Source organism: Brachyistius frenatus, unplaced genomic scaffold (genome assembly GCF_029030835.1).
Source record: "Brachyistius frenatus isolate BFR_SWC_R1_liver_20210118 unplaced genomic scaffold, ASM2903083v1 Contig_268, whole genome shotgun sequence".
NCBI classification, from domain to species: Eukaryota; Metazoa; Chordata; class Actinopteri; family Embiotocidae; genus Brachyistius; species Brachyistius frenatus.
This window is the reverse complement of record NW_027210867.1, coordinates 349,928-377,525: the sequence shown is the minus strand read 5'-3', so window position 1 is coordinate 377,525 and position 27,598 is coordinate 349,928. Positions and strand designations below refer to the sequence as shown.

Here is a 27,598-nt window from a genome sequence, read left to right as displayed (position 1 = left end):
TCGCTGCACTCTTGGGGTAATTTTGGTCGGCCGGCCACTCCTGGGAAGGTTCACCACTGTTCCATGTTTTCTCCATTTGTGGATAATGGCTCTCACTGTGGTTCTCTGGAGTCCCAAAGCTTTAGAAATGGCTTTAGAACCTTTTCCAGACTGATAGATCGCAATTACTTTCTTTCTCATTTGTTCCTGAATTTCTTTGGATCTCGGCATGATGTCTATCTTTTGAGGATCTTCTGGTCTACTTCACTTTGTCAGGCAGGTCCTATTGAAGTGATTTCTTGATTGAGAACAGGTGTGGCAGTAATCAGGCCTGGGTGTGGCTAGAGAAAATGAACTCAGGTGTGATAAACCACAGTTAAGTTATGTTTTAACAGGAGGGGGCAAACACTTTTTCACACAGGGCCATGTGGGTTTGGATTTGTTTTCTCCCTTAATAATAAAAACCTTCATTTAAAAACTGCATTTTGTGTTTACTTGTTATCTTTGGCTAATATTTAAATTTGTTTGATGATCTGAAACATTTAAGTGTGACAAACATGCAAAAAAATTGGAAATCAGGAAGGGGGCAAACACTTTTTCACACCACTATGTGAAAATAGACCAAAGACAACATATTAAATGTTGAAAATGAGAAATGTTATTGCTTTATGAAAAAACTTGCTCATTTTGAGTTTGATTCCAGCAACACCTTGTGTTGTCCCAGGTTTTGGGGAAACAGGGTTGTAAATGTTTGTCTCAGAGTAGAACAACACGAGTACAAATATTGGTTTTGTTTTATTCTAAAATGCATGTTTGTTGAATTTTAACAAAGTTTCAACAAGACTAATGAAGCTATTTGGCAACTAAACAATCAGTTCCAATTTAATTATTAAAAAGGACTAAAAACATCAAACGTAATATGTAGAAATTTAAACATGTTCTTGTTTAGAGGCGCAAAATATGGGAGCAGCAGATTTAGATTTACAGGGCTGCAACTAATTAATATTTCATCAATTAATATTTATCTACTTCATGAAATATTAACAATATGTATGGCACAATTTTCCCAAATTCAAGGTGACATTTTCACATCACTCGCTTTTCCAATTAATTGATTGCTAATTAATAACACGCACTGAAAACCAGCAAATAAAGCTTTTTGTGAATCGACTAATGGATCAAATGGTAAATTGTTTCACTTCCATCACCTGATGGAGCAGCAGGAGACAGTGACGGAGAGGAGACTGGTTGAAACGCTGAGACGGACAGACGGAGGGAGAGATGGCAAAAAAGGATTCCGTGACAGAAATACTGCAGCAAATTAAAAAGATGCAGTAAAATTTGATTAAAAGTAATCTGTCTGTTCTGCTGGTTTCTAACAGCAGCTCCAGTCCACTGTGCTGTGATTGAAGCAGCCAATTAAAAAGTCATTAAGTGGACATGTTATATTATTTTTAATCTTTTTAAAAGCAATAATCCAGCTGAAGGAGTTTTACAATTTTACCATAAATCTCTAACTGATTCAGTCACTGATCTTCAGCTTTAGTTTATGAAATCCGTCTGTTTTGCTCACAAACTGCTGAGTCGTCGTCTCACAGCGTGAAAACACGCCTCCGATGCCAAACATGTCTTCACTGCTTCGCTGTCATGTGCAGCACAGACACATCCTGTGTTCCAGTATCCAAACTACCAGACTGTCGTTAGTACGTCAGAAACATTCAGTATGTCCCAGTACACAGTATGTTAATGTACTACACTAGAAGTACCAGGATATTCTACTACATCCAGTCTTATTCTGCAGGTCAGCGTGATACTCTGATTGTTCTGACCCACAATCCTCTGCAGCGGGAAAGACGTCGTATCGACTGAGCCGCCAGGAGAGTTGGTGGCGCTGAAGCTCTGCCCACAAAAGGAAGAAAAACAACACCACAACAAGCAGAAGAAGAGGCAGCCAAGAGATCAAAGTTCAAGACACATTTTGATAGTAAAGTGGTGTCCCAGTTGTACACATACTACATGCAACAGCACATACTGTTTAAGGGCAGCTACAGAATGAACTGACAGTAAAAAAATAAATAGTATGGGAGTATTCTCAGTGCATCAATGTTCTCACTATTAGAACCATGCAGAACACTACAAGTACCAGGATGAAGCACTCAGAACGCTCCAAAAAAAGAAGTGTGAAACTTTCCACCCTAAACAGTCGCCATCTTGGCTCAGTAGACGAAGGGACGAAAGGATTTTCAAATTAAAAGCGTGAGGAAGCTGCAGCTGTTCCTGAAGACAAAGTGTTTCTTCTCCACTGCTGCTGCTGGACAGAAGAATCAGTGTGTTTATCGAGTGTTAAACAGAGGACACAAAAACATGTTGATTTCTGGGTAAATAATTAAAGCTGCAGATATTTTGGAGGCTGATGTGTTCACATGATGAGGTCATTTCCTGTCAGTGCAGAGCAGCAGAGTGTGATTTAAGACAACACTACACAGAACGAGTCCTGACATGGAAGAGTCCTATCTGTTAGTGTACTGAGGGAAGGACGTCATCTGGAACACAGTATAAGATTCTCCCACAATGCAATGCTCAAAGAAAGCTGGAAAAACCGAATAGTGAATTGTAGTGGGAAAAAAACTCCAGAAAGATGAGTACTGAACCGTCTCAGGACATTTTCTTCTTCTTACATTTGACTTTTGAAGGCACTTTTATTTAAAACACACCTTTACTGTGGACAACTTGTTTCGGTGCCGGACATGCCTTCAAGTCGTTGAAAATATGTTTCAAGGTTTTTTACATCACTCGAACAAAGAAAAAAACAACTTATTTCCAATATTGTCTGCACTGTCTGACAAAGATATGGAATAGAAAGCAGACACTATATTCCAGCACGGTATAAACCACATCTGAGCCGTATTAGACAGTGGAGCACTTTCTCTAAAAGATTCCTCCAGCTCCGCTGTCACAAGGACAGATACAGGAGATCATTCCTGCCCACTGCCATAAGACTTTACAATAACTCACCTCTGGCAAAATCCATCACAGTACAATAACACTGTTGACTGTGTTTCTTGGTTTGTTTGTATATAATATATATATATAGATATATAATGTACTGTATATACTGTGCATTTTATATTTTATATTTTTTACTGCTATTTACTGCCGTTTTATTGCTTTTCTATTATTATATTATATTCTATTATTTTATTCTATTATTTCTATTATTATCTTATTGCTTCTGTATGCTGCTGTAGCGAAAAAATTTCCCCTCGGGGATTAATAAAGTAAATACCTACCTACCTACCATTATTAGTGAGATATTTCTTTCTGGAGTTACAATGTGCATTCGGCTCTTCATCCATCTCCAAACTGACCACACGTGTCTGAATCACTCATGAACTCGATAGTTTCTCAAAGTGTTTCTGAAAAATCGCTTTTTGAAATTTCAGCAAATTTCTGCACTTTTTTCATCATCAGGCCGACGTTACAGATCCTTTATATGAAAAATGTAAAAGTAAATTGTTTGGCAACCAGATAGCCGATTACCCAACATACCACATACAGTGAGTCCCTGCTTTGGGTCCCGGCCGGCCGGACCGTCACTTCCTGTCATATCTAACTCATTGTGTATCTCCACTGTTAAATAAAGGCATCAAATACCAATGAAAATAATCTTAGAAAAAAAAAAAAGGAAAAATTAGTTTGTGGCCAAAAGACTTCAGTGAATAACATTTATTTCCATTAAGGTCAAAGCACATTTTCATTTCAAATCTACATTAAGTGATGTGTGCTGTGCAGGAAACAGATATCACCTGAATGACTACATGATACCTCAACGATACATCAGAATAACCTCATGACTTTACACCAAAGAAAATGCAAAGAAGTTCGTTCAAATATTGTTCGGAAAATTTCTCTCATCCATATGCAAACCTCCATCCTCGTATTTACTCATTTACTCACTCAGAAGACGACGTTTGATCACAACCTGACAGATTCAGGTAGACGTTCACGTCTTTTCTCACCTGATGGTTCTGACATGAAACTTTACAGCTACACAGATCTTTTATTCTGAAGCTGACTTGTTGTTCCTGTAAGGTAACATTCATACTGTATATCCCTTCTACATGAACACGAGTAAACACGTGTCAACACAGTCTATCATGCAGCGTCTTACAGAAACAATAATGCAGCATTACACTACATGATAGCTGATGTCATGTATGTGGTAATTTCATCTATAAATATTTCCCATCATGCCTGTGAGTGAGGTACAGGGCGTCATCGGAGGGTTTTCATGTGTGCTGATGTGATTACATAATGTCATGTCATTTTAACAAACATAACCTGTGAAATATTAGAACCTGAAAATGATGTGGAAATAAGCATTGCAGTGAAATATTCAGTTTCTCAAATGGTGGCTTTCATGTCCCTCCCGAGAAACAGGTTTACATTATAACTGCTTTATTATTTTATAACAAGCCTTCACGTTTCATAAAACACTTGTGTAGTAATCTACTTCTCGTGTACGAGAACGTCCCATGTTTACGTTGTCTTTGCATGTTTTTCACTGTGATTAAACTACTGTTGATTAAACTGGAACTAATTAAAAGCCTTGAGAGACTCGAAGGACAAAATTCGAAATGCCAGGCTTTTATTGTGAAGGACATAATTCTTCCTATTCCTGTCAGGCTTTTATTGTGAAGGATATAATTCTTCCTTTTCCTGTCAGGCTTTTAATGTGAAGTCCATAATTCGTTCTGTTCCTGTCAGGCCTTTATTGTGAAACAAACAACTGCAGGATAACACGGACTATTCAGTCTTTAGGACCGAGGAGCAGAGAGGTGAGTGGGATGTGATCATTGTTGTGTGCATGGCTGTGAATTATGTAACTGCAGCTCAGCCTTTATTAACAGCATCGCTTTCGTTCATGTCGGCCATGACGCCTCATATCATCTAAATAATCATGTTTCCTGTTTCCAAAACAATCCAGTCAGCAGAAAACTCATCACCGCGTCGTCACTGCAGACATTTTACACTGCCAGGGTTTGGAAATAAGAAACCTGCTCGAACTAATTACTGGTCAGAGGTAAATGTGTGTCCTGGCACACACACACACACACACACACACACACACACACACACACACACACACACACACACTTTGGCTCTGGCTCGCTGACATGACTCAGTAGTAAAGCTGGTAGCAGTGATAATACTAACTGAGCTTCACAGGTGGAGAAGGAACGACCTGCTGTGTGTCTCAAACAGGTTCAAACCACCGATTCATAAATCCTGCCATTAGCTGAAATACAGAGCGTTAACAATGTGAGCTACCTCACCTGAAAACAGGTGTGTGTCTTCCACAATGCAACATCAATCAGATCTCAGAGTCTGTACCAGGAGGCGGGGTCAGTGGGTCATCAGCTGTTCTGATGATCAGATCAAAGCCTCGCCAATCAGATCAATATGATATAATTCTAAGATTGTTTGTCTCCTGGCAGGATTCCTTTCATTGTTCAGCTTGTGTTGCCTTTTATCAGAAAAATGCTCCACACAATGATAGTTATTATTTCTGATTATAAATGCAACATTTCAGTCAGACCTCATCAGACATGAAATGTTTTACTTCTTCTGTCTGATCGTAACTTTTAAGTCAAAACACACATAATGATCGGAGCTCACATGTTCGCAGCGGTTCGGAGCAGGAAGTGAAGTGAATCTTCTTTTCTAATGAATGAGGGATTATTTTCAGATGGACCTCCAGAAAACTAAGAAGAAGGAGTGACTTTAGCTAACAACACCGAGATAACTGATGGACACATTTTATTCACTTTGAACTTCATGAGAGAAGTTGAACCTCTAGTGGCACTCGATGGTATTGCAGCTTAGACCTGGACTCCAGGTGTTTATTATTCACACCTACATACTGTATGGAAGGAGCACAATATCACTGTGGTGATCAGCATTACAGAAAGTGTGATGTAATAGAGCGCTCGTTTTATGATCACGTGTTAAAGAGCATCTCTTTACATTACAGGCAGCTTTCTGCTCTCTGTTCACATCAGCAGATGTGTGATGTAACAGAGCGGTGGGCCGCAGAGGAGCTTCAAAACCCAACACAAACCTCACTTCATAGATTCTCCACAGCTACCGAGTCTCTGTACTCTGTAGGTAATAATAGATACAGACACATTTCACCAGCTCCTCCTCACACACATCATACAGCTGAAACAGACAAGAAATTACAATATGACAGATAACAGCTGATGTGGGTTGGAAATGTGACACGCTGTTGTAACCTGTTGCTGTAATTCTACTTCCTTTGGCCTTAATAAGTAATGGAGTGAATTACTTTTTTTTTTTTTTTTTTTTTTAAATCAAAGCAATTACAGTTACTGAATTGTAAGTGGGCTCCTCACTCACTACATTCCTCTTGAATATAAATAATATAGGGATTATAGACAGATTGGGCAAGGACCGGGTGTCCGATAAGGGCTGGACATGAATTTTGAATATTCAAATGGTCGTTCTAATATAAAAAAAATTCAGTAGTATGCGCGACTGTCATTCTTCATTATTTCCCCTGTTTTTGCCAGCGCCTGGTTGTAATGTGTTCCTCCCATCAGAAGGTGGCAGTAATGCACCTAAAAGCTGTCTGACAGCCGCCATTAAACAACAGAAGGAGCAGAAGAACACGTTGCTGCCAGGCAGGTAAAACTTTACGGCGCTGTGAGATTAGACGTCCTGCTGTGAACAATACAAAGACAACTACAGACGACAGGAAGTTCTGAGTGGAACGCCGTCAAAGTAAAAGAAGATGAGATGCAGTCAAACGCTGCAGGTAAAGCTAGCACACAAATCCACCACAGATAAGCACCGACCTTGGAGTGAAACACCGAGCATACGGACATCCACTGATCAATAATCAACGGCCAGACGAAGTGAGGTTGATGTTTGATGTGCACCACAAACAATGGTCCTCCTTCTCAAAGATGGAACCAAAGACAACCTCATCGGTTCTCTCCACTTTTAGAAGATGGATGGCACAAGTGAGTCTCTACTTCTTTGAAGCAGACATGGTGACACATCCAAGCAGGCAACACAACATTGTAAAGCTCTGATTGCACCAACAGAAGTGAAGCAGACATCGAGATGCAAAAGTTGCGCCCAAACAACGAATTACTTGAATACGCAGTCATTTGTAAATGTAAATTGTATTCAATCAGAAGGAACGGAAAAGTGGCTGTAAATCTTCAGTTACCTGAACAAGACCGAGCAAACATGAAACAAAACTGCCTCCGTGTTGTTTCTAGAAGAGTGTAGATTTAGTTTAACAAGCTGCTGGGACACATTAAATAAGAAAAAGTTGTTTTAATAAGTTATGCTCTCAGAAAAGGAAAGAAACTTCAAAACAGGGTCAATCACAGAGAAACAGAGTCGATCCATCTCCCACCGTGTTCACCTGAGAAGGTCCCATGAATACATTATTCTGCTGGTTTCGTGGATAAACATGTTTTCTAAATGTACCCTGACATGATGACATCACGTCTTCACTCCCACCATGAGAGCAGGAAGCTGCCAAACACAAGCTAATACAACCGGCGCATTACTCCACATTAAACACTTCAAAATCAATCAAAATGAACTCATGTCCAAGTGCACGTGGAATGTTACATACATGCAGATAATTTACAGCTCAAACAGGCAGAGAAACACAATACTTCTTCAAAGGAGGCAGGAAAGAGAAGGAGGGCTTTGGTTTTCTTTATGTAAATGTTCACGAACAATGAAATACAGATAAGAAGTGTGTTGTAGAAACACAACACACACACACACACACACACAAAAACAAACAAAAAACTAAAGAACAGACTTCTTTAAGACGCTCCGAGTCCTTTGAAATTGACTTTGAACTGTAGCAGAGACGTTAGAGAGCGATGCAGGAGACACACTGTGTTCACAGAAACAGGCGACGTTCAGGTGCAACATGCTGCTCAACTCACTTCTAATGCAGAAGATGTTATTACATCAGATAGTGTAGTGACTATAGTTGTTAACGCCGTGTCTAAATACAGTCATGATGTCAGTGAGACGTTGTTTGCAGTATGGTGAGCAAATGTAAAGAAGAGCAGGAGAAAACAAACAGAGGAGCCACCAGATGCAGAAAATGAAGCGTATTTCTGTGTCAGCAGCAGAGAGCTGCAGGAGAGCAACACGTGGAGGAGGTAGAAACCACAGCTGGAGGTATGCTGCTGACCCATCACACACAGACATCACTGGTGCTGATGGTACAACGTCGCACTGCAGACCTCCCGTCAGTGGAGTTCTGTGTTTGGGCTTCACACCGTCTCTGCAGTTCGATCCGTAACAAGGAAAAAAAAACAAAAAATGGTAAAAACGTTGGTTTGGGTCGCAGACGCTCCGCAGAACAAGCCGATCTTCAGACTGAGTGAATGAGGTTGAGTTTACTGGCCTGCTGCAGCACCACTCAGCCCGTGACGACTGCTGTCATAGTTGCATTATGGGAGATGCAGAAAACATCCAGGTATCTCAGGCTTGTAGTTTTAAATTTGACTGTTAATGTTTTAAAAATCTGTCTCTTCGTGAGCAACCATCATCCATCAGTGATGTCATCGTTGGTTTGCGAACGTTATGAAGCCTCCAGTTCAGATTCTGTCCGTCACCATCTTTGCTAGTTTGGAGCAGTTTGGAGCAGGAAGTGACCATATTTGGATGAGCTGGGGGAGGAGCCAGCGGTGGATCTGACTGATCTGATTGGAAACCTGATGATACTACGTCCCGCCCACCGATAGCTGTAACCTGGCTGCACCACAGGCCTGTCAATCAAAAAGACACGCCCCCAAAAACAGGTCTTCTTGAATCTTCTTTTCTAATGAATGAGGGATTATTTTCAGATGGACCTCCAGAAAACTAATAAGAAGGAGTGACTTTAGCTAACAACACCGAGATAACTGATGGACACATTTTATTCACTTTATATTTGATGAGAGAAGTTGAATGGGAGTCTATGGAGCCGGAGGCTTTTTGGAGCCGACCTCTAGTGGCACTCGGTAGTATTGCAGCTTAAGACACTTCTGCATTGGAAGCATTTTTCAGACCTGGAAGCTACGAACACTTTTATATTCAGTCTGTGGTTGTGAGTGACACAACTTTATGGAAGTGAAATACTGAATATGCTCCGTTAACATGGAGCTCTTCAGTAAGATGACTGAACACACAGGTGAGATGCCTCTTGTTTATAGAGGCATTAAGGTTGCTGAGTGAATGGTAAACACGGAAGTCAATCTGAATGAGTGCACTGTACATGCATCTTAATTTCCAGTTCCAAAATTAGTCTTTCGTTGCAGCCAGATGTGCGACAGCTCACCACCACTGCAGCTGTCACACGTCTGCAGTCCACTCGGACTCTTTGAGCTGCACTTTGAGCCTCAGACTGTGAGTGAATCCTGCTCTCCTTTGGGTTCCCCCGGCAACCGGCTGGCCCGACGTTCCTTCACACCATCTGAAATTAGCAGCGGAACATTTCCCCTGCGTCGGTACCAGGGGGGTCATCTCAAAGAGGAGTGACGAGACGGCGCTCCATCTTCCTCCTGAAACGTCCTGTTGACTGACTTCAATGAGTCCCACAGGTGTCGGATGCTGAACATTTTCAACTCGTCTCTGTCTTCAAGCACTCAGACATCCTCACTACGATGTCTGTGTTGTTGCTGAGATTATTTCCTTGTTGTTCCCCGAAGAGAACAAATTCACAACAAATACCAAGAGAACATTACTTCTGAGTTCGTTGAGCTGCCACCCGGGTTGTTCTGAAACACGACTGATCAGCTCAGTTCAACACTATTAACGCCATGAAGGAGCATCAATAAGTGAATTACAGTTGTATACAGGATTTATCTTTAACAATGTAAGTTATAAAAAGATTTTAAAAAATACATTTTCTTTCATTTCAGGCAACCGCTTGTTTTCTTTACACCCAATCATGTTACTGGTCTGTTGCCATGGTAACCTTATTAGTTGTGAGATGTTCCATCAGGTGTTTTTTTTTTTTTTTTTTTATCTTTACACAACTTTTCCAGTCTTTTGTTGATCCTGTCTCAACTTCTTTGAAACAGAATTTCTCAGTTTCAACATTTGATATGTTGTCTTTGGTCTATTTGCTATTAAATATTGGTTCGTGTGATTTGCAAAACAACCCCTTCTGTTATTATTTACATTTTACACAGCTAACCAACTTTTTGGGAAACGGGATTGTAATTATTTTGTAATACATACTTGTATATGTAATTTATGTTTAACATGCTCCACCAGCTTTTCTTCTCTGGATATATGAAAGAGGGTGGAGCCTCAGACTTAACCTTTTACCATATCAAATTGTTTGGTTAAACAGAACTTATAAACCTTTGGTTATAGAAAGGTCACGGGTTCAATTCTCATACCCACCTGCTCATTCACAGAAAGGACCTGTTTCCGATAAGCCACCTGAAAAAGACACTCTTTACCCGGCGAGGTCTTCATCCCATCGAAGCCCTGCTGCATTAGAGCCATAATGAGCCCATTGGAATCAGTAACGACGGAAACACGTCGTCCCGGAGAGCACGTGGTCGTCACGACGGCAGCCCGCGGCGGCCCGGCTAAATCAGAACAAATAGCAGCGCTGCCATAATCACTGCCAGCATTAGCTCTAATGTCGTTACCGCGGTGAGTAATTGCAAGAAATGTAGCAGGCGGCCGTCAGGCGTGGGGAATGTGGATGTGTAATATTATCAAGAGATTATTGAGATGGAGTATCATAACTTAATTCGCCTCTTCCTCTGTGATCCCATACACACTCTTTTATTCTCTCTCTCACACTCCTGTCTCAGCGGCCCCGTGTCCTTTAGTCCGTCTGAAATTGCTCATATCTACTCCGTGGGAGGAATGTAGTTCCCTCTTCCTCCTCCTCCTCCTCCTCTTTCTCTGATCTTAGTACTTCTCTTTATTTCTTCCTCTTTTTCGTTCCTCCTCTTTCTCTTCTCTCTCGAGACACGAGGGGGAGCGAGTTTATGAAGAAAGAGGGAAACTGCATGACAATGACGAAGAGGAAAAATATATGGATAAGAGCAGTGTGTTTGTGTGTGTGTGTGTGTGTGTGTGTGTGTGTGTGTGTGTGTGTGTGTGTGTGTGTGTGTGTGTGTGTGTGTGTGTGTGTGTGTGTGTGTGTGTGTGTGTGTGTGTGTGTGTGTACAGCTGAGGCTCCTCTGATCACTAACTTGGTGTCCTACTTACTCTGCTGCACACACAAATAACAACCCTGAGCCGTGATATTATACCCCAAACACACAGACACAGAAATAACCACTTACACACACACACACACACACACACACACACACACACACACACACACACACACACACACACGCACTCAGCACGGAGCACACTCACTAAATAAAACAGCATTGTCACATGGTGTACAGATGCACGCCCCCGTCTTCACAACACACAAATAACAGGAGGTGTGACATATAAAGTTCTTTCTCTGGAGGTGATACAGTCTGTTTTTACTCCTTTTTCTTTGTGTCTACTGGGCTCTCCGCCATCTCCCAGCATCCTCCGCTGCACCAGGTTCAACTGGGAGACACACTTACATTCAGCTTGGATTTCTTCCAGAACAAAGCAGCGAACAATTCGATGAACACCTGAACGACGTGTGACACAAACAGGTTCCACCAGCCAGCCATCACATTCACGGTTAAGCTTTTTTTTCTGACAGTATAATTGCTGCGGCGGTGGTGGTTGTCGGTTCGTTTCGGCGCATTCTGATTGGTTAGAGGCCGCTCCGATAGTTTCAACACTAACCCGAAGTCTGAGCGTAACAGGAAGCAACAACTGCAAACATCCCTGTGGAGCGAGTCCAGACCCAGAGAGCCATGCAGGGAATGTGGGTCTGAAACACCAGGCTATCTAAACACACACACACACACACACACACACACACACACACACACACACACACACACACACACACACACACACACACACACACACACAACCGGAGATGTACTGACAGCTGCAAGAACAGGATCATGTGACCAATAAAAGCAGTCCCAGGCCTGAGTTAGCTGATGTTTTCTCCACCAGGGACTTCTCTGCAGTTTTCATGTTACAGCTCAGATTCCTTCAGCAGTCAAACTGTAGAAAGCAGACAGCACACCTGTTCATGACTGATACAAATTTAAATGTTCTTTTCTAGATACAGAGGCCATCTGCATGTTCCTATTTGTGAGTATTTAAACAAAATTCAATCAAGTTTGTTTAATTTTAGCTTGTAGGTGTTTTTTTTTTAAGTTTTATTGCGATAACTGCAGTGGAACTAAATCAATAGTTTGTGCCTGTAATTTCAAAGTTACAGGTTTGCTCTACTACCACTCCAACTACATTTAAAAGAAACGCTTGACTTCAACATCATCACACTTAGCCACACCCACTGGTCTCTGATTGGTCTGCCCTTCAGAGAGCAAATGTTAACGTGAACAGAGCATACAACGTATATAAAAGTGTTCGTAGCTTCCAGGTCTGTAAAATGGTTCCAATCCAGAAGTGTCTTCAGCTGCAATACCAGTGAGTGCCACTAGAGGTCGGCTCCAAAAAGCCTCCGGCTCCATAGACTCCCATTCAACTTCTCTCATCAAATCCAAAGTGAATAAAATGTGTCCATCAGTTATCTCGGTGTTGTTAGCTAAAGTCACTCCTTCTTATTAGTTTTCTGGAGGTCCATCTGAAAATAATCCCTCATTCATTAGAAAAGAAGATTCAAGAAGACCTGTTTTTGGGGGCGTGTCTGTTTGATTGACAGGCCTGTGGTGCAGTCAGGTTACAGCTATCGGTGGGCGGGACGTAGTATCGTCAGGTTTCCAATCAGATCGGTCAGATCCACCGCTGGCTCCTCCCCCAGCTCATCCAAATATGGTCACTTCCTGCTCCAAACCGCTCCGAACTAACAAGATGGTGACGGACAGAATCTGAACTGGAGGCTTCATAACGTTCACAAACCAACGACGACCTCACTGATGGATGATGGTTGGTTCTGACATATTTGTAGCTCAAACTACAGCCTCATACAGTCCTACAGGTAAACCAAGATTATGAAGACTTCAGACTTGCTCAGAAGTGCTGTGAGGATGTTCAGAGAAGTGAAACCAGTCCAGAAAGGAGATTCAAACATCGTATATCATAGAAAGAAGACTGATTGAGAGACATCAGATTTTTCAAAAATGGTAAATGTGAACCAAAGTGCAACATTATAAAAAGTCGTCTTTCATTTTCCCTCGTTGTTAAATTTGACTGTAATCGCCTTGTGGCTGTTGCTGCTGCAGCGAGCTGATAGGTGGACCGTCTCGATCCCCTGAGCTTCCCTCCTCCTCCTCCTCCTCCTCTTCCTCCTCATCCCCTCTTTCACTCCCCCTCTCACTTTAAGGCCGGCAGTGGACGCACACAAAGACACACCATGAGAGCCTGTGAGATCGATCAGGAGGAAAGGCCAGCTCCCCTGAGCTCTCGCTGCTCTTCCATTCTTCATCACCGCCGCTCACACTCCCTCGGTCCGTTCAGCTCCTCGCTCTCACGACCAGGCGGCAGAAACACGAGAGAAACCGCACGAACACAAACGTCCTCCACATCTCACTACACTTCATTTGCATTTGCTTGATATTTATTCTCATTGTGACCAATTCAAACGAAAACAAAACAATGAGAGAAGCAAATAGAAAGATGTGCAGGCGGCTGTCGCTGAATGAAACGCTCACGGGACCGACGGACTGCAGAGTTGGCAGGAGACACTCAACTTCCTTCATCTGACGTTTTACAAAACAAAAGAACAATTATTAGTAAAAATGGTTCTTTCTGCTTCCGCGTGCAGTGAGTCGAAAATAGATGTTTTTTTGCTCCATCCTTCTCAGAGGTCGCTACAACACACACCGCTGCCTCTAACGATGCTTGGCCGACAACGTGCGTGTTGCAGAGTGGCAGTTTGACAGTTTATTCAGTCTGCTGCGCCGAGCCAAGAACGCAGAGCAACTCAAAGTTTAGGAAGAAAACAGGATCCAGGCTTTACAGCCAGAATAAATCACCAGCATCTTTAAAGGATTCAGAGACCAAGGACAGGATTTACTGCAGCTGATGATCGGAGCGCTTAATGTGTTCATAATGAGGTCATCTCAACAGCAGAGATGAATTTGATTTATTTTTCTCTTCTGTGTGAGAAACACATCAGACCTTATTTACTCCGTTGTAGAGGACAGGAACATTTAAACAGTTTAATGAATTTCAAATCTGCTTTAAACACGTAATAAACCAGTTGAAAGGACGGAGAGTCTGTAATATGCTTCTGTTTGCAGGCGCGCGCGCGCACACACACACACACACACACACACACACACACACACACACACACACACACACACACACACACACACACACACACACACACTCCACGCACACACACACGAGCCACAGAAGCCAACATGCCACTGTTTACAGCCTGAGTAATATTCTGACATATAATCACATGAAAAGCTGGCTAAGCGGTTGTATTCATGTGTTTTCGCTCCATCAGCGCTCTCAGCTCCAGAATTATAAACCCAAAGATGTTCTCAGGCCGCCAGGATTCATCGTTCTCTGATTCACGTCATGAAACATTATTTTCTACAGCTCCAGTTGGTTCAGCATTAATTTCGTATCATTTGTTAAAGTCACTATTCTGTACATTGCAAACACTGCAGTGCTCTATACTGTGAATGATGTCACTTTGTCACAGAAAACATTTAAAAAAAAATTACAGATATTTTTTTTTCTCTGCAGCAACAATTGCATTGTCCAAACTATTGTCACAGATGCACTAATTCATATTTTTACAGCTCAACAGATTGCATGAAATGTGAAAAGGTCGACGAAGCCACAGACAAAGATCATTTAACTTCTCTTTTAGCTCATTGTTTTGGATTTTTTTTTTTAACTCTCAAAGTCACTCCACTTTTACTGTTACCAAAAGAAAACAGTCGACGTTAGCAAACAGTGGGATTATTTATCATCTGTGATGAGTCGTAGACCACAACGGAGCCACTGGATGACACAAAGGTCGACTGTGTAAAAAAGCAACTGTTGCTCATAAATATATTTTTTTTTAAAACATATCTTTCAATGCATCTTTAATTCTGACTCGATAATTAACTCAGCAACATGTCCTCTGCTGTCACGTGCATTACATTAGCAGTTGCAACATTAATTATAAAGAAGTTTAGTCCTGGAAAAACAGATTACACTAACGAGTCCTTTTAATAATGTATTGTATTTCTGCTACTGTGGCAAATTTCTTTTTATAACTCTTATTTCGTCCTCTTGGAAAACTACTACAAACTTTAAGATTTCAGTTTTTGCAGCGTCTTCGAGCACCCGGCTCCCACTGTCGTTTCCTTTATCTCATGTCTCTCTTTGAAAAGGTGTCAACTGACATGAGGGTTTCTGTCACTGTGACATTAGAGGTTACCATGACTACCACAGTCCAACCACTGCCCGGTCCTCACAGCCAGGTAAACGCTCACAGAGGAGGCAGCGCCATCGCTCATCTCTGATCACTACACGCAGCCCAGATTTCCTCCGGGGCTCCAAATGGGCTTCGAAATGCCAACAAATTCAAATGAATGATAGCAACACATCGCGGCCATTCAAGCTGGCAGGAAGAGTGAGCTGGAGAGAAGAAATAAGAGTGATAACAAAGAGAGGGAGAAGGATGGGCGGCTGGGGACGAGATGAGGAGGTGCTGGAGGGAGACGGAGGGGGAAGAAAGAGAGAGAGAGGGAAGAGGCAAAGAAAAGTGGACCAGACACAAATAAAGAGGAAAGATGGAGGAGGAGAGCTGAGAGGGCAGAAGAGATAAGAGAGAATAAAGGCAAAGAGGGGGAGAAGATGAAAGGAGACGGGGAGACCAGCCGACACAGATGTAATCAAATATACATAAGAAGTGTACAACTGGAGGATGAACCTGACGCACAGAAAGGCAGAAAGACGGGAAACGACCGACAGACGAGTCTACACGTCACAGGACAGCGAGGACGGAGGCCTGAAATGTCCCCTGTTCAATAAATCAATATGTATACCACACGGACACTTCGATGTATTAAGGTTTCTTTAGGTTTATAAATTTAAATGTACCATGAACTAATCTTTTATTAACGTACAGCTAAAGTAGGTGATTTTTTTTATAAATAAATGAACAACAGTTCAAACAATACTGATTAAACCTTCAGATAAATCTCTCTCACAGTACACAGAGTTTTACATCGCCTGTTCCCACACTGGTCAGATTAATGCACACGAGGCACGCTCGATGGGCGGAGCATCAGAAACTCAAAACGACTCGCTTCCAGTTAGCTCAATGCTAATTTAAACAGTGATAAAAGAGTTCAACCTGCAGTTCTTCTACTGGTTCCAACTGTGATCGGACCGAGTGGATGACGAGTTGTTTCATGGAGGCTGTGGGACCTTTTATTTTGTTTATACACAGTTTATCCTGTTTAACAGCCGACACAGTAGCAAACACTATGTCCCAACAGTGTTTTTGCAATTAATGTTAATGTCAAATTTTGTGCGTTTTTTTCAGCCCTTGTAAATGTGAGTTGTTCTGGTTTGATTCAGTTAAATGAATTAACTGCTAAAAGTTCACTCAACTCAACTCACTACCTTAGCAGACCATCCGTGGGCCATCAAAACTTTAACGGCACCAACCTTCCATCAACGGAGTTAAAGGGGATCATATATACTCATGCCAAATGTCTGTGGAAAGCTAAGATTCTTGTAATTCGATGGGTATAAACCATTTTACGATCCAATAACTAAACAGCTTTGTCAGACCAATACTAAACAGACAAACGATTACACTATTCATGTAACTCACCAAAACACTCCCACACTGACCAAATGCAATATTTAGTCAGCATTACATTTGAACAGATTATTGGAATTATACTGATATTTTAAATTGAAACAGCAAATTATTCCCATATTTGTTTTCAATATATTTAATTTTCCCAAACTTTTGCATGCGATTGTATCTCGGGGTGGCTCCTGCTCAGGAAGCACTCAGGGGAATTACACACGACACGTTTGGTTGTCATCATGGAGAATCAAATCTGTTGCGTATTTTTCTGTTCATTTTTGTCATTTCTGTCTCCACCTGCCAAACATTCCACATTGTTCCACAGCATCGGTGCTGCATACTGTATCTGTGTTAGATTTAGTTTTATATTTTATGGTGCCAAAGTAATAACTCATGGGTGAACCACAAAGGCCCTGCCAGACTCCTCTCCTCCTCCTCCTCCTCTTTTCCATCACTCTGAGCTCCACTGTGTTTATGACAAAGCAGCAGAGTTGCATCATTTGTGCTTCCAGAAACTGCCGCGGGCCATCTCAGTAATCTCAGGAGGGAGGGAACAGAGATTTCTGTTGGTGCTCCCGGCTGGCAGACACCCATCTCTCTGAGAAACACCCACAGCTCCGGCCCTCTTACCTCAGCCAATCCCAGAGACTCATGTGGCGGCAGAGGCGATCACAGCAAATACGAGCACAAGATGACACTCGGTGACATTAATACCATTCTAGTTTCTCTTTCTGCTGACTGTATTCCCACTTCATCCTCCAAAAACAGCTTGAAGCAGACGTTCCTGCTCTGCTGGCACAGCACTCAGAGCAGGAAGAAAGGTGCAGAGAGAGACGGGGGGCGGAGTCAAAGTCAGCGCACACACACACACACACACACACACACACGCACACGCACACGCGCACACACACACACACACACACATTTGTAAATGTTTCAGTCTAAAACAGGAAATGCAGCATTAAACAGCAGACGTGTGCAGGATGAAAGTCTGACTGATTTCAGAATAATTATAAAATGATCTTGGCTCCCTTCTACACATGCAGAGTTACAGAGAGGAAGACGTCTTGTGTCCCTCACCTTCATCATATCGCAACTCTAATCATACTGTCTGTGACTGCTGTAACTTTGTTTTCTGCACATCCATCCAGTACGACCAACACTAATCAGTCCCTCCAGGATTTCACTGAGTTGTTTTGGGATTGTTCCGATCAAAAATGTTTGAACCCTGCAGCAGATTTTTTTCTGAAATGTCGATGTAATTTGTGGAGTTTCAAGTGAATTGTTTGCAGTTAAATTGCAGGAATTAGAAAAAAATTGCAAGTCGAGAAAGAGAAATGCAATTTTTTTTTTTAAGCCTACCTGATAAAGGAGTAAATCTGTAATCACTTCCTGTGATAGTAATCATGCTGCACATCATAGAAATATTTTAGTTCTAATCTTTTTTATGTTTATTTATTGAATTTAGAGAACCGTGGGGATAAAAGTTTAAAATAAAGCTCCTAAAAGGTCCTAAAAGCTGTGTATGTTTCTAGAACAGACCGTCTGTGACTGGAATATAGAAACAAGGACTACATCAGCTGTCAAAATAAGAGCTTTAGATGCTGTTTAATTCATGTTCATTCAACACATAGACCTGCTGGATGAAACAAACAAAGAGACGTCTCTGACAACTGGACGTGTCGATAAAACTCATTTAACATCCAGTAATATGGAATCACTTCCTCTGATCAGAAACATTTAATCAGATCATTTTAATGTGAAGACCACAGTTCCCACAAACCCCGTCACTTCCTGTTTCTCCTCTAGTTCCGGTTTCCTCCGGTGAACAGAGTTTTATTTGGTGATGAAAACAGGAGCAGAGACTTTCTGATTGGAAATGAGGAGTTATTGTTGGTATTAAAAAGAGATTTGTCTGAAAAGATTTAGTTTATGTTTTTAATACTTTCAGCACATATTCTGATGATGATGTTTTTTTAGAAAGATTGCGGGAAAGTTAACAAATTTAAACCTCCTGCAAATACTGCTTGAATTTGTGTTCATTATTGCAATCGCAATTTCCTGAAGGGACAAATTTATAAAGAAACAGGCCTCGTTTTTATGGAAGCTATAATCTCTACACCGTGCAGTCTAGAATGTTTGTTGAGTATTAACAATGTAAATCTGAGTTACGTTAAATTGTGAAAATAAATTCCAATCAAACTGAATCTGCAGCTCAGTCAAAGACCTTCATTTTACATTTTCCAATTTTAAAGCGTCACCTCTTCTGCCGTTTATTGTGTGCATAGATATGATGCACATGCTGTTGCATTCAGGAAGACTTTCACACAGAGGATATTTTTGTCTCTCATGTCCACCAAAAAATAAAACTATTGTTATAAAACAATAAACAAGTTTCTTGTAACTCTAGAAGTTCCCTGAGAATCATCAGGTTTCCTTCAGTATCACAGTCATCCAGAGATCTCATTACATAACTGATCTGTTCTAATAAAGAGCTTCAGATCAACATGTCAAACACAGACAGTTATCATGCTGCAACATATTGAACTCTTTTCAAATTTCTTCAAGGTCTTATTCTGTATACATTTCCACAGATGCACAGAACCTGTATTCAGCAACTGTGCTCTCTGGACCTCTGTAAGTTTGTGATGTCACAAACTCAGCGATGTTACAGGTCTGTCCCCAGCCCGGCCTGCTGTTCAGCCTTTAATGTGGAAGAAAACACAGAGCGGTCATTCTGCAGCGGAGCGACCAAGTCAGGAAGAAAACCTGTGATTAGTCTGGACATGTGTCAGTCACAAAAGAGTCAACCAATCAGAGGAGAGGAGAGAAAAATGTACTGAGATGATTTTTAAATGAGAAACTAATCATTTCATCCTACTGGATCTTTAAAATATTCTCATGATTAAAGCATGAATTATTGAGGGATGACCATAACCGTGTTTTTGTGAGGTCATTCAACTCAACAGATTTATTTATATATAAAAACCTTTCAAACAAGACTGCAGCCCAGAGTGCTTCGGATCAGAGTGACACACACACACACACACACACACACACACACACACACGGAGGCAAACCCATCAACAGGCACACAAACATAAAAATAAGGTTGAAAATAAGATTAGAAATAAGGTAAAACTTGTAAAAATGAACTTGTAAGATTTAATAAGTATCACAGTGACCTTTGACCCTCAAATTCTAATCAGTTCATCTTTGAGTCAAAGTAATTCAAAGAAATGCAGGCGGTCCTGAAATATCACATTCACAGGTCAGTGTGATCTTTGACCTTTGACAACCAAAATCATATCAGTTGATTGTTGGTGTGAAGTGAATGCTTTTGCAAAGGATGGACAGCGGGACGGAGGGACAGCGGGACAGAGGGATGGACAGCCTGAAAACATAATGTCTCTGGGTGTATCACCGACGTGGACACGTACAAACAAAAAACACAAAGTGTCTTCACATTTGTGAGCATGTGTGGGTTTTGAGCGGTGATGTCTGAGGTGGGCGTGGCCTGTTACCTGGAACGAAGCTGCCCTGGACCACGTCCTTGTACGCCCACCAACCCGCATCGAGCCTGGACGTGATCGGCTGAGCTGCAGACAGAAACATGGAAACACAGAAAACAGGTCTTCAGTCAGACAAAACATCATTTTTACTTTTACTCATTAAAGAGGCGAGGCAGGAAAAGAAAAGACCGTCAGGAACACGCTGAGACCAACGAACACATGAAACCGTCACTCACGTCATTACAGGGGATTTATTTCTCTAAAGGGATTCTGATGCTGTAGAGGAGGTTTCAATAAAGTCAGAATTAAAGCCACAATGTGAAATGAATGTTTGTCCAAAGAAAAAATATTGATTTCTGTTTCTATTAAATCATTTTTATTTCCCAGCTGCCTTATTTTAAAGAAATGACATTGTGATGCAGCTAAACTGCAACCGCAGATCACATTTAAATAGAATAATATGTCTGTCCAGGAAGTCGTCATCTCGTGATCACAATAATTAACGCAAATTTGCCAGAGCTTTACATTTTTGTAAATTCCCACGATTTTTCCGGAAAAAAAATGTTGTCAACAGAAGAACAGAAGTTGTACAGAAAAGTAAAATATTTGTTTCCCAGAAACAACATCACTTGACCACCATGTACTCTGAGGAGGGAAATCACAGAACAAGAGATGAAACTTTGCGACAGCAACTTCATCTGATGTTTATATGATTTATATAACAAACAGCTGTAATCTCATATGATCCTAAAATCCAGAAGAGATTTTATTCCAGAACAGACTCTGGATCCTGCCAGCCGTCGTTTCCTCTGCGTCCTCAGGGACACGGTCAGCTCTCCTGAACGCTGCCGTCATGTGATGATGAGAAACAATCTGCCTCTGTAACTCAGAGGTTTCCTTTCATTAAGTCCCAAACATCAGTGAATCAATCTGGAAGACAGCCTGGTGTCCTGTCGTTGCCAACATGTACTAAAGTTAACTTTACAGAGTTTCTCTGTCTGATCGTGCTGTGAGCATGAGAACCGAGAGTTCCCACATTATACGTGTCCTCAAACGCAGCAGGCGACCTCGACTGTCTCCGAATCTAGCGACATCCGACACTTTTCCTTTTAGTGTGTGTTCGTTAAAATAACCACACACACACACACACACACACACACACACACACACAATTCCCAACAACTCATCTCCATCTTTATTCCTCATCAGGCTCATTTCACAATGTTTTGCTGCACCTTCATTTGGAAAAGACAAAAACTGGTGTCCTGATCCGACTGCCTGCGGTCTCACCTGTAGATCCACACACACTCTCTGACACACCTCTAAACAGCCGGCCTGTCCAACACACCAACACACACAAAAGCAACCCTCCGTTAAACTCAGACAGCAGCAACACGCCGACACCTGAAGTGTTCAGTCTGAATAATTCATCACGATTCTCTGAGTGCAAAATCTAAATCTAAATCACTCTGGTTTGGTTTCCGTTAAAAACAAAGCTGTTAACCTCAAAGTGGGAATTTAGACAACTAATTTAAAAGCAGATTTTTATAATATGTCAGAGATATTACAGTTTTGGAAACAAATAATTATCCATCATCAGTCGACTACTTTAAATGGATCTCTTGATTTCTCATAAAACTGCATTAATGATGAATTCCTCTTTACATGTAGGTCGTGGTGGAGACTTGGTCATGTGTGACCCACGCAGCGAGTCCCTGTGGACGCTCCACATCCGTGTCCTGTGTATTTCAGGCCCGAAGCTGCAGCTCCGCTAACATCCGACCTGCAGCAGCACAATTAAAATGGAGCCGCCGGGATGTGACGGGAACATCCGGACGTGTTGCACCGCTTCTGACATGCTGCACACATTCAGGGAGAAACAGGAAGCAGCTCACTGAGCTGAAGAAAAGGTTTCAGTCCATCATTTACTCCACTGACCTGCATCCTTCACACTGACAGCACATCCACATCAGGATGAGTCCTCAGGTCTGGACAGGAACCAGCTGGGTTTAACGAATAAATGATCTGACACTAACCGGAGGCTTCAACGTTAACTCACGAATTAGTTTTGCCTGCTTCAATCACTCTCTTCGGCTCGAGACGTCGTACAGATTTGGTCGCATCGCTCAGATATTCTCTGATTGGTTGCAACCATCAACCATCAGTGATGTCATCATCCATCAGTGATGTCATCGTTGATTTGTGAACGTTATGAATCCTCCAGTTCAGATTCTGTCCGTCACCATCTTGTTAGTTCGGAGCGGTTTGGAGCAGGAAGTGACCATATTTGGACGAGCTGGGGGAGGAGCCAGCGGTGGATCTGACTGATCTGATTGGAAACCTGACGATACTACGTCCCGCCCACCGATAGCTGTAACCTGACTGCACCTCAGGCCTGTCAATCAAACAGACACGCCCCCAAAAACAGGTCTTCTTGAATCTTCTTTTCTAATGAATGAGGGATTATTTTCAGATGGACCTCCAGAAAACTAATAAGAAGGAGTGACTTTAGCTAACAACACCGAGATAACTGATGGACACATTTTATTCACTTTGGATTTGATGAGAGAAGTTGAATGGGAGTCTATGGAGCCGGAGGCTTTTTGGAGCCGACCTCTAGTGGCACTCGCTGGTATTGCAGCTGAAGACACTTCTGGATCAGAACCATTTTACAGACCTGAAGCTACGAACACTTTTATATCCTGTCTGTGGTTGGATCTCATTTCAAATGCAGTTTGACGAGAGTCACAATCAGCTCCTGAACAAGTTAACGATCCGTCTCTCAGTGAGTTGGTTCAAAAGAAACTTTCAGTACAAACCGCAGAAGTTGTAGTTCTGACAACGAGCGTGATTAATAACGACTGCATCTACCCAGCAGAGCAATATTAGCATGTCAAAACATCACTCAGAGACTTGGAGGTTCTGGTGAGATGGATGGCACCAGAGATAAACCCACAGAACCAGGACATAAACCAGGACTGAAGAAGAACACGTCACACCGGCCTCCACTAATGTTTGCTAATGTATGCTACGCTAGCTGCCACCTCATTTTATGATAGATGTGAAACTTCATATCATTATTAACCTGCAGCAACATGAACCACAGCTGGTGTGTGACTGTGTTGGGATCAGTAATACAGAAGCCCAGAAGGGTCACACACAACCTTTGAGTTCCCTCTGGTCCACTTCAGGTTCTACATGTTAAAGGTCCGACTCAAACACAAGACAGGAAAACAACAGACAGCAACACAACAGTCCAACAATTAAAGTCCAACATCAGCTAACCAGCAGCCGAACCTGAACGCAACGTTAAAACAGCAAGATGCTCCAAATGAAACTCATAGTAAGGAAGAACGATGAAACTCCAGGAGAACACACAGAACAGGCCGGACGCAACAGGAAGAGGCGGAGCTAAATACATAGTGCTGATGAGGCCAAAAAAAAAAAAAAAAACAGGTATGGAAAACAAACATAAAGGAAGGAAGAGACATGCGGTTTTCAAAATAAAACAGGAAACACAAAACAAAGTTCAAACCATGACATAAATCCACTTCTAGGGAAAAGAAACACTGGATGGAGACATGATGTCACACTTTGTGATGCATTAGTTCACATTCATTTTAAAAGTCAATCTCCAACAGTGTTTTAGTTAATGATGCTAAAGTTAGCTTCTGATTCAGCCCTTCAGAGGAATCCTCCAGCTTTGAGTGAATTCTTATTGTTCTAAAACTGTCTTAAACATTTCAGATAAAACCCGAAAACGCACTTTCAAATCTGTGAACCTTTTATTGTAGCAGTAAAAATGCAACCTGGTTCAGATTTATAACCACTGAACTTAAATAGGTCAAACCTGGACTAGATGATCAGAGAGGAGCTCTGCGTATTCTCTGCATCTCATTAGAGTTCATCAGATGGACAAAATCGTACGAGGAATCAGCTCTGATTAAAAATCTACTGTGTTGGAGCACAGTTTTTCTGATTTGTGAAATGTTTATTCTATTTGTGAAAAGGAAAAAAAAAAAAGGGAGTTTTACGCTGTGTTTTCACCTCCAGACCCCATCAGACCTGGTCCAGATCTGAAACCATCATGAATCATGAACTGTGTCGCTCGGAGCTCCGAGTCGTTTCCATTAACTTTCCCCTTCAGTGCAGAATAAGTGCAGAAGCTACCTTCAGACTTTGGGTTGGTAAAATAATGTTAGTTTTTAATGGTTGTAACGTGAACTGTTGAATAGTAACAGGTAGAAACCTCCATCACAGCACAGAGTCCCAACAACAAGCACATGTTCACATCACAGCAGACGGAGCAGATGAATCCTGTCTGACATCTGCCTTTTAAGATGAAAACCATATGAAGTGTCACATCATCTGTGCTTCCTGTCTCTGCAGTGTTTCCTTCAACTGGACCAGAACACGACGACTGGACCCGAACAGCTGGCAGCAAACAGACATGTGGCTCCGAGGGAACCGTCACCCTCCGGGGCCTCCGTAGAAATCAGAGAGGAACCCTCCATCACTAATGATGAAGGTGATGATGGAGCTGATGATGGAGGTGATGATGGAGCTGATGATATAGGTAATGATGGAGATGATGATGAAGGTGATTATGAAGGTGATGATGGAGCTGATGATGGAGGTGATGATGGAGCTGATGATGGAGCTGATGATGGAGGCGATGATGGAGGTGATGATGGAGATGATGATGATGGAGGTGATTATGAAGGTGATGATGGAGCTGATGATTAAGATGATGAGGAAGGTGATGATGGAGCTGATGATTAAGATGATGATGAAGGTGATGAGGAAGGTGATGATGGAGGTGATGGTGGAGCTGATGATGGAGGTGATGATGGAGGTGATGATGGAGCTGATGATGGAGGCGATGATGGAGGTGATGATGGAGATGATGATGAAGGTGATTATGAAGGTGATGATGGAGCTGATGATTAAGATGATGAGGAAGGTGATGATGGAGCTGATGATTAAGATGATGATGAAGGTGATGATGGAGCTGATGATTAAGATGATGATGAAGGTGATGATGGAGGTGATGGTGAAGGTGATGATGGAGTTGATGATAAAGATGATGATGAAGCTGATGATGAAGGTGATGAGGATGAAAGTGAGGACGAAGGTGATGATAATGAAGATGATGAAGGTGATGATGAAAATGATGGTGGTGATGATGATGATGATGATGATGATGATGATGATGATGATGATGAAAAGCTGATGATAAAGGTGATGAGCATGAAAGTGAGGACAAAGGTGATGAGGATGAAGGTGATGATAATGAAGATGATGATGATGATGAAGGTGATGATGAAGTTGATGATGGAGCTGATGATGAAGCTGATGATGAAGGTCATGATGAAGGTAATGATGGAGCTGATGATGATGATGATGATGAAGCTGATGATGAAGGTGATGAGGATGAAAGTGAGGACGAAGGTGATGAGGATGGTGATGATAATGAAGATGATGAAGGTGATGATGATGATGAAGGTGATGATGAAAATGATGAAGGTGATGATGATGATGATGAAGATGATGATAAAGCTGATGATGAAGGTGATGAGGATGAAGGTGATGATAATGAAGATGATGAAGGTGATGATGATGATGAAGGTGATGATGAAGATGATGATGGGGTTGATCAGCTCTCTGACACACTGACTGATATTCATTAACTATTAATTTTCCCAGTGAGACCTGTCTCAGGCAGCCTGTGTGGGCACGTGCCGCCTACTGTATCACTCATATGACGTGCACTTGAGTGTGAGTGTGCATGATGTGTTCCAGTGTGTCTCTATGCAAACAGCCTGTTGACTCGTCAATACTTTATAGCACGCGCAGATAATGATGGTGATGGTTTACCTGATGGGCAGGTGAGCGCGTGTCTGTTTTATCACCTGCATCAAAGTCATTAAATATCGATAATATCCCCGCAGTTTAAATTGTGACTTCAGTTAGCATCATATGTCCATAAACTCCATGTTATGTGACATCCAGCTTTGATTCTCTGATTAATAATGCTGTTATGTCTTCATGTTTGTAGGACTTCTTCCTGCTTACCTGATGAAGTGCAGATGATGTATGTTTGCAGAATCACACATATGTCCCACGCGGCATGCATCCTTCCTTTAATTCCGGCTCATGTTCTGCAGCTGCTGCGTCGTCGCACTTGAAGACGCCAAACTTTGAGCATTTTTCCCGCCTCCCGTTGCTCGGTCCTCCGTCGCCCCGGTGTCTCTCCTCCCGCGGAGCGCCGCCGAGGTGCTGTGAAGAAGCCTGGCTGAAGAGATCCGCTCTCAGCGCGTTGTCCTCCGTCGCTTCACGGGTCGGTGCTCTGGCAGCATCGCGCTCTCCTCCACGTCTATCCCTCGGTCCGTCCACCGGCAGGGGACGTCAGCTGTGAGATCCGCTCGTGGAGCATGTTCCTCCTCTCTGTCAGTCCTCGGAGCGGCCGGATGTTTGAGGCGCGCCGCTCGTCTGCAGGAAACTTCAGTGAGACGCAGAGCGCACCGGGAGCGCACCGGGAGCGCACCGAGTGACGGAGGGGAGCCGCGTGCATACACACCGAGCAGGATGTCAGGGTTCAGTGTTTAAACCTATAAAACAGGGGGGGGGGGACAACGGTTTATTTTTCATCTAGAGAGACAGAAGATCAGCAAGAAAAACTTACATTTAAAGTTTTTGGTAAATTATGTGAACGATGAGAGTTCCAGATAAAAATGTGGATGAAGGAAACTTTAGCAGAAACAGTAAATGTGGGAGAATGAACATCAACACTTTCAGATTTAATGACTTCATTCAAACCTGAGAGTTAAAACATAAAAACATGATGTGATGTGAAGCTCACCAGACGGCCTCGGTGAAGGTTCCTATTGACCTACATAACACACGCTGTATCCTGCGAAGGCGGCGCGCCCTCTGCCGGTAGGGCTCGGTTACTACAGTGGAAACCGGTCAGTAAAGGGTGCTGTAGATTTTTTAGTATGGAGCCAGAAGTCAGGCAGAAATATGCAGTCAACAACAACCAAAAAAGGGTAAACGAAGCAAAATCTCTAAATAGGTCGGGTCCTTCTGCTTTGCTGCATCTCTCCTCACATTCTCTCAACCAGCTCGACAACAGCCACTGTTTCTCCAGCTGAATTTGTGGCTTTGAAACAGGATT

At 42.2% G+C, this 27,598-nt stretch overlaps 1 protein-coding gene across 1 annotated transcript in view; it reads right to left on the bottom strand.

Annotated features, from left to right (window-relative positions):
• LOC138634581 (carbonic anhydrase-related protein 10-like) overlaps positions 1-26,975 on the bottom strand; it is an 80,267-nt gene extending 53,292 nt beyond the window's left edge. Inside the window, exons 1-2 of the mRNA XM_069721598.1 lie at positions 26,497-26,975; positions 20,434-20,508 (exon numbers count right to left, since the gene is read on the bottom strand). Of these exons, the coding sequence (XP_069577699.1) occupies positions 20,434-20,508; positions 26,497-26,557 (136 nt within the window). The 5' untranslated portion in view covers positions 26,558-26,975. The remainder of the gene's footprint in view (positions 1-20,433; positions 20,509-26,496) is intronic.
• Positions 26,976-27,598: the final 623 nt, after the last annotated feature.